This window comes from Borostomias antarcticus (genome assembly GCF_949987555.1).
Source record: "Borostomias antarcticus genome assembly, chromosome: 4".
Lineage (NCBI taxonomy): Eukaryota > Metazoa > Chordata > Actinopteri > Stomiiformes > Stomiidae > Borostomias > Borostomias antarcticus.
Window position 1 is genome coordinate 27,994,343 of NC_140237.1, and position 12,236 is coordinate 28,006,578.

Below are 12,236 nucleotides of genomic sequence, written 5' to 3' on the forward strand. Positions count from 1 at the left end.
ACATAGAACCCTTTTCATGTCAGTATGCTGTTGTATGGAATGGTTCTGAGAGTTCTGTCTAGAGCCTTATGGATCTGAAAAGGGTTCTGTCTGGATGTGGGGTATCTAATTCACTGTTCTGTGTGTTCTGATACAGTATGTAACCCACAAACCTGAAATGACATTTCTGTCATGATACTGTGTGGTTCTGTTCTGTATGTGTAAATGGTGAGTAAAATGGGAGTTGGGGTTGATAGCTCTTCTTTCAGATCAGAATTGCCGAAGGTAATAAATATGAGATATAAATCCAGGCCAGCTAAATTAGCTCTTATTCACTTATGAATAATCATATTCCTGTATTTGACCCTAGATCACAAATCATTGATTCTTGCATCAATTCAATTTATCTGGGAATATAATATCATCTGTGTTTCTGAGACTACAGGTATATAAACACATGAAAACACAGAGAGAGACTACTGGATCTTCCCTAAACATAGGACCAAGCACAGGCCTACGAGCTACTCCTAAATAATTCTGAAATCTAAATTCTAAATCTTTGCTCATCATTAAAACCCCCATTTAAGTTTTCCCTATGAATAATGTATAGCTAATCAGTACAGCTGCTTCACAGAGTCAACACTTCAAATGAGGAGAGCTAGGGAGAATGATTTGGAGAGAGGGAGAGAGAAAGAGAGGAGAGAGGGAGAGAGGAGAGGAGATGAGAGAGGGAGAGAGAATGAGAGGATAGAGGGAGAGAGAAGAAAGAGAGAGAAGGAGAGGGAGAGAGAATGAGAGAAGGGGAGAGGGGAGAGAGAAGGAGAGAAGGGGAGAGAGAAAGAGAGAAGGGGAGAAGGAGAGAGAGAAAGAGAGAAGGGGAGAGGGAGAGAGGAAAGAGGGAGAGAAGGAGAGAGAGAAAGAGAAGGAGAGAGGGAGAGAAAAGGAGAGGAGATAAGGAGAGAGAAAGAGAAGGAGAGAGGGAGAGAAGGAGAGGAGAGAAGGAGAGAGAGTGAGAAGGAGAGAGGGAGAGAGAAAGAGAGGAGAGAAAGAGAGAGGGAGTGATGCCCCCACCCTCACATTCTTTTTTTTTCTGGAGAGGTGCTGCTGGCGCCACCGGTGGCGAGGCACCCTGTCCCTGTCCTTGTCCCCGCGGGACGCAGACTCCTTCACAGCCCCACTAGCTCTCTGCTCAGGGGAGACAACACTCCGCAGTCAGCAGCTACGTCTGCCCTCCAAAGAATAAAACATAAGGGCTGGTGGCCGGCACACACACACACACACACACACACACACACACACACACACAGACACACAGACACACAATCAGAAACACACAGATACACACTCACACACAATCAGAAACACACCTAGACGCATTCAGAAACCCACACACACGCAACCAGAAACCCACTCACACACACACACACACACACACACACACACACACACACACACACACACACACACACACACACACACACACACACACACCATGAGAAACCCACACAAAGTGTATGCACACCCACACACACTCATTCCAGAGGCGAGCACAGGAGACAGGCAGCTGTCCAGCCCTTCTCTTATCCCCCAGCATGCATCAGCAGCTCCACTGCTTCCTGGCAGTAGTCTGGGCTCTAATTGCATCCCTGTTCTATCATGAGGCCTCGTTATCTCCCTAAAGGCCCCTGGTGTCATGTCTGGGGGTCCCCTATCAGCTAGCCAGTGAGTGTGAGAAAGAGAACACTGCCCAGTGCCCCCATTAGACACACACACACACACACGCACACGCTCTCCCGCAGACACACACACACACACACACACATACACACTCACGCGCACAAGCACACACTCTCCCGCATGCACACACGCACACACACACTCTCTGTCACACACACACAGGCACACACACACGCACACCACAATCAGCCAGTTGGAGAGAAGCGAGTGAGCAGCTGTCCCCTATACCAGATGAAGAGAGCTAACCTAATGTACTGGCTGTATTGGCAGCCCCTCCCCCCCCAACCCTCCCCTGATCACACTGTACAGTGCCCCCCCCCCCCCCCAACCCCTCCACCCCAGCCCTGTCCATTATCCATCCAACCCAGGTGATGTAATCAACAAATGGAGCAGCCAGAATGAAAGGCTTTCCATCCATCTCTGAGATGTTGATCCGGGGTCAGGCACAGAAAGAGTGTGTGTGTGTGTGTGTGTGTGTGTGTGTGTGTGTGTGTGTGTGTGTGTGTGTGTGTGTGTGTGTGTGTGTGTGAGAGAGAGAGAGAGAGAGAGAGAGAGAGAGAGGGGGGGGTGGGGATAGAAAGAGAAAAGAGGGTGGCGAGGGAGAGAGAGGGTGAGAAAAGAAAAAAGGACAGTGACAGAAAAGCAGAGGGTGTGAAACAAATGATTGGGAGAGAGAGAAGGATGTTGAGGGGTGAGAAGGAGAGGCAGAGAGGAGGATGGAGAGAGGAGCAGGGGACTATCCGTCTCCTCCTACGTCTCCTCAGTGGATAACTGAGCGGTTCATCTCTCCTCTCACACCGAGCCCTGTGCTCCAAAAAAAAATCGCTAGGCACATTTTCACAACATCCCAACTCCCAAAAAAAGACATTGGGAAAAAAAGAGGTTGGGGAAAAAAATATGCCAGAATTAATGTTGCTTAAAATTTATTTTTCTGGTCTGGTTTTCGCTGGTCCACGTGGGAAGGCAAAAGCAGAGGCTTATCTGACGGTTGACCCCAGGACCGTGTTTACCTTGTTTATTTGTTATGTCTATCACTTCCAGTCTATGTGCTAAACAACGGCAGGGAGCTGATTCAGACGCACCACCGCCCCCCCGTCGTCCTCCTCCTACTTCCTACGCCCCGACGGCAGTTGCTAACAAAAGCTCTGGAGACAAGTCAAAACAGCGACAGAATTTACCTGAACAACAAGCGACGGAAGAGAGAGAGAGAGGATGTCCTGTGGTCTTTAGAGACGGCCAAGAAAAATGAGGAGTCTCCCTAAAGAAGGGGGGGGGGGGGGGGGGGGGGGTGAACGATGCTGCGCCTCCTGCCGCTGGATGGCTCTTCATCCCGCCATCTGTCCGGGTCTCACCAGGCGCCCAGCGTGCGGTGCGGGAGTGGGGCCAAACACATTGATCCGGGGAAGCTCTTCACAGACAGACAGAGCCCTGTATTGTGTGTGCCGCTGGCCCCCCCGGGCCCTCCGCCAGGACCCCCCCCCCCCCTCCCCCCCGTTTCCTCGATGGCTCGGCCCTCACCACACACACCGTCGGCCTGGCCGTGATGACTCTCTCCGCTCTCCCTTATGCAAAGAAAATACATTCCCCAATGTATTAACTGTCAATATATTATAGTATGTAAAATATTTATGTAATAAATATACAGAATAATATATGATACATACATAATATATTGAATAATACATAAGGAATTTACGCTTTTCATATATTGCAGTATATTGGAAAATATAACCACTAGTTTGCTATACTGTATATGGAAATGTGTTGTTCGACATATTACATTATATTTTCCAATGTATCGCAATATATTTTTGTTTCATAAGGGCCGCCTGCCTCCAAAATAACATACATTTCACATTTCAAAACGTGAAGGAGACTTTGTATTTCCTCTACACACAGCAAGTCTTATGTCTTCGAGACAACAAAATGGGTCAGCATGTCTCCTTCGCCAGGGGAGAGGCGAATGTTCGGGATGTCCACCTGGGACTCAAATATTGCCACTGAGAGGAAGATATGACTTATGACACACTTCATCTGTTTTTCCCTGCTTGGCAAGTTAATGATTTTTTCCATTGATACAGATTACTCTCACTGAGATAGAACAAAGTAAATATCTATATATTTAGAGAGAGTGACGTGCCCAGTGGGAGTCACAGCACCTAGGAGAGGACTGGTGGATATGGAAACATCTCTCACCATTGTTTGCCTGGATAAAGAGGTACTGTATTATACTCTAGCTACTGCAACCTCCATATCCTTCAGGAGAGAATGAGTGTGTGTGTGTGTGTGTGTGTGTGTGTGTGTGTGTGTGTGTGTGTGTGTGTGTGTGTGTGTGTGTGTGTGTGCGTGTGCGTGTGTGTGTGAGTAGAGAGCGATCATGCAGGGTTATAACTGAAGGCCGACATCCCACACAATAGGAGAATGTGTCACCACCATAAGTGTAATTATCTCTTCAAATGACAGTCACTACAAGGCAAGCTGCAGATGAACACAGTTTAGCGCTGAGGGGCGAAACATGAGATTAACAAATCAGATTTGTTTAATCCATGTTCACCTCAGGAAAGGTCTCATTTTCACAAGTCTGCTGCTGTCGTATCACCAGATTAAGAGCATCACAAAAAACAGCTGTAAAACCAATCCTAAATGTAATCCAAATAGGAAGGAAAATCCCCTTTTTAATGTTTTATTTGTATTTCCATGCAGTAACTCCACAGGGAGTGTTGCCGTTTTATCCCATGTCCACCTGCAGTACCCAGGGTCTGGTGTAACAGTCTGCAGAGGGCGTGCAGAGCTCGAGGTCACCTGGATGTCACACCAGAGGCACTCGGCCCGAGGCTTCAGGCTACACTGTGAGGTGATGAATGGATGGGGGTGTGGGGGGGTGGGTGAAGTGGGAGTAACTCCCCCCTCCCTGAAACGTTGAGATAGTAAGTGAAACTGACATATTTGCCACTGGTGCGAGGGACAATAATCAGAAACGTCTAGCGGCAAGAAAAACACATTTGATACCGAAAAGTGTTAAAAGAGAGAGGAGGGGGGTGTGGAAATAAGTGGAGCGTGGATGCTGGACTACAGCCGGGGTGGTGTTTCCACCTGGAGAGATTATAAATTGATGTTGCAGAAGGGAAAGGGCACGGATACGAGGGAGCGTTTGCCGGATGACAAAAAAAAGAGTACACATCAAAAATCCTTGCAGGATGAGATATCGTACACTGGCCTTTGCACCCTTACCAGGAAATAACCCAAAAACCCTCTCTTTCCCATTTAGAAAATGTACATTTCCTATCAATCAATATAATCTAGAACCCTGGCAGATTACCATACCTCAGCCAAGGTTAAAGACAGCTCTGTGACGGACAGAGCAGAATTATCAGGGGGAAAAACGCACTGACACATAAAAATACATCTATTCGCATGTTGCGTGCCCTGGTTTTAGCACTCCCACACAAGTGTGTAGAGGTCACACGGTACGTTTCAATCTCTCTGCCGGCCTCGCCCTCAGCCCACGCTCACCCTCGGCCCTCCCTATAGCCCAAGCTTCCCTCCATTAAATAAATTGTGTTGTAGTAATCTCTGGTGATGTATGGCGGTAATATTGATGGACGGGCATGGCGGCCTGCTGTGATTACCCCGCTGCCAGGGCCAGGCTAGGGGACACGCTAATCCTGCTCTTTACCTCTGCTAAATTAAAAGCTGACTCATTTAACGGAGACCAACGACTCTGGTGGCTACAGGGAAGATGAGGCCTGGTCCCTACTATGCCTGGTCTCTGCTATGGCCTGGTCCCTGCTATGGCCTGGTCCCTGCTATGGCCTGGTCTCTGCTACGGCCTGGTCCCTGCTATGGCCTGGTCTCTGCTACGGCCTGGTCCCTGCTATGGCCTGGTCTCTGCTATGGCCTGGTCTCTGCTATGGCCTGGTCCCTGCTATGGCCTGGTCTCTGCTATGGCCTGGTCTCTGCTATGGCCTGGTCCTGGTCACAGAGCCAGCCAGGTCAACAAGTCTGCCTATAGGCAGAGGGGCACTGTGAGCAACAGTTTCCCTGGGTAGTCTGTTATCTGAGGTCAGGTTTTTTGAGAGGAAGATTCATAACAGTCTTACAGTGTGCTCTGTCTTCAAAAGCTGCTCCACCTCTCGTCATGTATTCCACCAGAATGGTAACAGAAGAGAGACAGTTTGGGAAGATGTCTTGTCAGAGAGGGTCTTTTTCATACTGGGGGGACTGGGTGTCTTTGGGAGATGGCGCTGGTTATGCAGAAGCGATGAAATGAAAATGATTGACAAACACAGCAGGCCAGTCTAGGCAACACTGTTTCCAGGAGAACCTGGCTTTTACAAAACAAAAACGCTGCACTGTTAAATGTATTTTCTATTCTCCCTCCTCCGTGGGGATGTGGGGAAATCAAGTATAACTACAGATCTGTCCTTTGGGGCGCTGAATTGCTAGATAATTAAAAGGCACTTGAAGAATTGAGGCTGGTGTTCGCTGCCCATGCTGCATCACCTGTCATTAACCTTGTCCAGATTAAGCGCATACAAATCACACATCAGTCACCACTGGCCCTGGCTGACTGACTGACTGACTGACTGACTGACTGACTGACTGACTGGCTGACTGGCTGACTGACTGACTGACTGACTGACTGACTGACTGGTTGGCTGGCTGACTGGCTGGTTGGTTGGCTGGCTGACTGACTGACTGACTGACTGACTGACTGGCTGGCCGGCCGACTGACTGACTGACTGGCTGGTTGGCTGGCTGGCTGGCTGGCTGGCTGACTGACTGACTGACTGACTGGTTGGCTGACTGGCTGGTTGGCTGGCTGGCTGACTGACTGACTGACTGACTGACTGACTGACTGGCTGGTTGGCTGGCTGGCTGGCTGGCTGGCTGGCTGACTGGCTGGTTGGCTGGCTGGCTGGCCGGCTTGCTGACTGGTTGACTGACTGACTGGCTGGTTGGCTGGCTGGCTGGCTGGCTGGCTGGTTGGCTGGCTGGCTGGCTGGCTGGCTGGCTGGCTGACTGGCTGGTTGGTTGGCTGGCTGGCTGGTTGGCTGGCTGGCTGGCTGACTGGTTGGCTGGCTGACTGATTAACCACTCCTTCCCCTCATCCACAGAATGAGGCTGTACGCTTTTGGATCTGGGAATGAGCCTATAGATTGGATTATGATGCCATTTTTAATCCAAGCTCATTTCCTTCTGAATATCTGCTCCTCTCTCCTCCAAGTTATACAATACTCGACAAGAGGAAATAACTCAGAATTACCACGACTGTGTGACTCCTAGTGACACTTTAATTTCTACTCATAATGTCAATATTAAACACCAAGGCTTTGATGCAGACGGGGAGAAAATAACTCTTGATCAAAGAGGCGCTTCTCTAGCCATGCCCATTAAACGGTCCTCCTTCATCTCCTTGTGTACTTTAATTTTATACATATTGTCCTTAATTTCTGCCTCTGATTTTAATCATAAGATTCCAAATGGCTCCACATTCTGTTTACCCCTCCGCTAAAAAACACGGCCACTGTCAAATCTTCACTGACGTACTGGAAAGAACACGGCTTTGAACTATGCACTCACAGGTTGGATTTGAAGTGGTCTATAAACAACAAAAAACATACATTTCATCCATTTCATCACATAAAATAATGTGTTGGATGTAAGGATTTCAATGTTAATGTGAACAAAATCTGGAAAAAAAAGAATGCAGCTGAGGCTAAACTCTATCTACACGAGTTGTTAATTTCCTACAGCCCTGTGTGACAGTCGAGGGAATAAACACCAAGGCCCAAATCCACAAAGAATGGATTGCTCCTGCTTCTGTAATAGCTCAATGTTTTGGACAGCAATTGCAACAGCAATCTGCTCCAGTTTAGCATGATATCCACAAAAGATTTTGCTCTAACGATATGCCCGGGCAAACACGCCCACAAATTTGCCACCTGTGTGCAATTTACACCCATGGTTGCAATTAGTCATGTGGTTTTTCTCCATATTTCAGGACACAGCTTGGTTCACAAAGAAAATGACAGACCACACTTTTTTTGCAGAAAATATCAGTTCTGTTTGTTGCTGTGCTTCACAGCTGGCTGAACTTAAATCCCCATCTTTGTATGTTTCGCCCATAATATCCTCCAATATCAATTCAATATCATTCAAACCTCACAAGTTCTGAGGAGAGACAGAAGGAGAGAGTACGTGCTGACTGCTGCAGTTCATACCAGATTTTCAAAAGCGGTATTTGCACGTCTCTAACCGCGTGTGGCAGTTAGCTCCTAGTCTTTGTGAATCAGACCCAAGGTTTATTTGGGGAAATTTTGCATAGAATTACCTAATTTGCATACACTCAAATGAGACTGGCGCTGCCGTGAAGCTATTTGCTCATTGGTGCAATTTGCAATACTTTTCACCCGTTGCGTGTGCTTTGTAGATTGCATGCTATTTTTTTTGTCTCATTTGCAAGGGGTTTGCCGCCGCAAAAGCCACACAATCCTTTTGTGAATTTGGCCCTAAGGGTGTTCTGTGGTGAGAGTGAGAGTTTCAGATGAGAGGAATCCCACTTCCACATTTACTCATCAGAAGCAAGCTTAGACAGCTGCACTCATTAGTTGAGCATTGTACTTCAGTGGGACAACTTGAACATGCCAATCCCTTCAGCACTGCGACCAGATTAAGGCTCGAACAAACGGGAGAAGAAGGAAATTAATGATACTTGGCTAATTCTACTGCCATGAGTCAGGAGCGACCGAGCTAGGCTTCTTGTTGGTCAAGTGAAAGCAATGTCCCAGATAAACAAGAGAGAGAGGAAGACAACCACTTTTAAAAGCAAGTAGCCTAAAACTGCTCTTGCTTCTCATACAATGTTTTCAAGGACAATTTTAGTAGGGGATGATAAACTGTAAAACTATCCCAACACATCGTGGATTTATGAAGGTGAGTGGTTGATCTGATTCTCGTGCCACTTGGCATGGCAAGTGAGCAGTGGTACTTGTTGTTGTTCCAGAACCGAGAAGTCCGAGACCAATGACAAGTGGACGCAAGAGAGAGGACACGACAGAAATGGCCGACTATCACGTGTGACTTGCTTGCTCCTTCATGGAAGAAAGATAGGAGATGAGAGAGGCTATTACGCGTAAAGGAGACAAAAAAGTGACTTGGGTATAGATGAGGAAGAGGAGGAGGAGGGACAAACTAAGGACAGGGGACAGTGGGAAAGGAGATGATGGCCACTGTGGTAGGAGAGAGGTAACAGATAATTGATTGCAGCATATGTGTTCCAGCTGCATACCAATAATCCTCCCTGAAAATTTCATCATCTACTGTCACTGTTATCACACCTGTCAGTGCAGTCAGAAAACTGATAAGAAGGGATAGGGATGCTGCAGGATGTCCTTCATTTGAGTTCTCATAAGACAGAATGTAGTAGCTTTAATGTTCCCAACTTACTACAGATTTGTCTTCTGCACGCACACATGCAAACTTCTCACACATGCACACAAACTCTCTTTGTCCCTCTCTCTCTTACACACACATACACACACACACACACACACACACACTTACACAAACACTTCATTCAAAGGTAATGGCGTCTCATTTATTTTCCTGGCAGCACAAGCCCAGTAATCCAGGCATCAACAATATGTGCACCATTCCTTGATACAAGGGTGTGTGTCTGTGTGTGTGTGCGTGTGTGCGCGCGTTTTTGTGTGTGTGCACGTGCATGTCTCTGTGTGCTTGACTCACAAGACCAATGGCTAAACAAGTCAATAAATCAGTGGGTTTTTCCATTGTGAGTACCTTGCCTTTTGCTGAGCCCATCTCTATCCCTAGGCCTCATTGCGGCCAGCTCTCTCTTCCTCTGCTGAGCCCAGCCGATAGCCTGCACACGCTGGACACACTCGCACCTCCCAGCCCTCTCAGCCCGGCACACCTGCTCCTGCTCTCCGAGATTCACTAGGAGCCGGGCTTATGTGACAGGCGGCTGTGATATCACTGTATCAATGTAGACAAACAGGCTAGACTAGATGATATTCCTGTCAAGGACGGGGAATATCTGTCTGGCAATTAAGGTCCCACTATTGTCCTTCCTAAAGCAATAACACAGCTCTGGCTTTGGGTAATAGCAAAATACATTTGTAATAAATAGATAATATACCTGGATCACTGCATGTAATGATTACTAAAATTGTGTTTTAATCTAAATAGAATTAAAAAATAACATATGGCTAAATAAAAAAAGGTTTAATGTGTGTCTTTAAATAAGGTTTAAATAAAACATATAATCCCTCAAAATCTCTAGTTTAAGAGTACTTAGAAGGCTCAATAAATCTATTAATTGTTACTATATTTTATATAAACAAACACTATGATGCTGTATAACTAAACACATTCAGTGTGAATATCTGGATCATTATTTTAGTTTCATTATTGCAGTACAGCAAACTTCACATTTTGTTGTCCATTAAAGTTCTACATCATTGGTACTAGACCTCTATGCTGCATGTAGGCCTGTCTGGTTAATACAGTACCAGTAAAACAACAGATGCAATGCTGGCTAATGGAGGGGGGGGGGGGGGGGTGGCTCTGAAAACTCTTGCAGGGCTATGGCCTACAGGTTGCATATCTGTTCCATGTCTGTTGGTTCACAGCAATGCTTCAGTCATTATCTTGAAATGCCCCCCTGTTACCTGTGGGGTGCTTCTGGACAGATATGGCCAGTAGGCCCTTGAGTGAGCGTCCATAAGGAACACCTCCACACTGCTGAGCAATCCAGAGCCATACTGTGCATCAGATGTGGATGCCCAATGACACACTCAAGGGTAATACTTAATTAATATCATGAGACAGGAGGCTGTAGGAGAGAGTGAGAGAGAGAGAAACACAGACAGAGAGAGAGATACAGAGAGAGAGAGAGAGAGAGAGAGAGAGAGAGAGAGAGAGAGAACTAATGGACTTCCACTGTTAGGTTCAACAGATTCAGTTTGGAGCAAGGAGTAGAATGAGAGGCAGTCAAGTGTAGAGCAGCAGTGCTGGTCATGGTTATTTCAAAATGCCTCCCATTTATATAAAGATAGAACATGCTATTGCTGTCAGTACTGAGAATGGAAGGCCCTGGCTGAAAAAAGGGGAGAAGTTGAAATCGCATTACATATCTGCCCTTGTAAAAGCAATATGTGAATGTTTTACAATGATCAATTCTACGCCCTGAGTACAATCCTTGTCAAATGAAAAATAGAGGGCAAATGAAATAACTGCACTCTCATTGATTACGTGATTTAAGAGGTAATTTATCCTTGATGGGTTGAAAATGAAACGTTAACATGTGTGGCCAGCACCTTCATAAGCCCACTCTGAAGACAGCCCATTCTGAAGACAGTTATCCTTTTCTGATTTATTTTGTTACACTGTTAGCCTAATAGGCATGTATAGCTAAGTGTATTCATTATGTTAATAAATAACTGAAATAAAAAAGAGTATACTCTATAAAGGTTAATATCATTGGAAATGTGTTGGAAATTACATCTGAAAATAGATCTAAATGTTAAAATAATAATAATAATAATAAAAGACTGAGTAGCCTATAACCACGTTCACTTCAATTTAGATCAGAGACAACTGAGTTTTAGCCTACACTCTCGGGAGTGGACTGGACATAGGCTACGGTATGAGTGTGGTGTGCATTACGCATGATCCTGAGATAATGCTAGTAGTCTATAGATAAGAAGAAAAGGAGCGTGTTTGGGTTGTCGGCGAGTGCCTGTTTCACGATCACAGCATGCGGTCACTTCATCAGCGCAGACACTCTAATGCCTGGGTAGCGCGCAATGACTGGTAAATTACCTGAAATCACTGTAAGGATGAATTATCCAAAATCCAGCGGATTTAACCCGCTCTTGTTCCCGCTCCACTGCCTTTTCACTCCCAAACATCCTCAGGGAGAACTTGTTGACCCCCGGTTGAAGCATTGCCCCCAGCTGCCTGTGCATGAATCCTGCCTGGTATAATCTCTCATCGTCCGGCAGAATTTGGTCTATGCCGTCCAACTTTATGAACCCTGGTTGCTGATCGGGGGAACCATGTTGGGCACCGCCAACGCTGGCGCCTTGCGCACCTTGGTCCGGCCCGCCGCCGAGAGCTCCGGGGGGGCTCTCCTCGCTCGGGGTGGCATCTCCCTCGGTGATAAGACGCCTCTCCTCCGCCGAGTCTGAGTCGTGCACATGCCGACTGGTGATGGAGGAGAGGCTGCCTCGAAATCTCCGACAATCTCCGTTTGAGCTGGTCTTCATTGGTCTCCCAATGTCCGTCTCCATGATCACCGAGTCCCCACTTTTGGTCTCCCCGATGCCTTTGCAGCTTCCTCCGGAGGTCGGCGACGGTAAAGGCTTCATCCTGATGCTCTTCCTCCGGGTGTCCTTGTCGCCGTCTTCCCCGTCGCCCATGAAAGAGGCTTTCTGTCCAATATGCTGTGGTAAACTGTACAGCCTTTTACGCATGGAGGAGTGCAACCTGTCCAT

At 46.9% G+C, this 12,236-nt stretch overlaps 1 protein-coding gene across 1 annotated transcript in view; it reads right to left on the reverse strand.

The window, feature by feature from the left end:
* The window catches only part of hcn4 (hyperpolarization activated cyclic nucleotide-gated potassium channel 4), a gene marked incomplete at both ends in the record, with an annotated part of 88,643 nt that extends 76,407 nt beyond the window's left edge, over positions 1-12,236 (reverse strand). The window contains one exon of the mRNA XM_084437416.1: positions 11,563-12,236. Within this exon, the coding sequence (XP_084293542.1) occupies positions 11,563-12,236 (674 nt within the window). The remainder of the gene's footprint in view (positions 1-11,562) is intronic.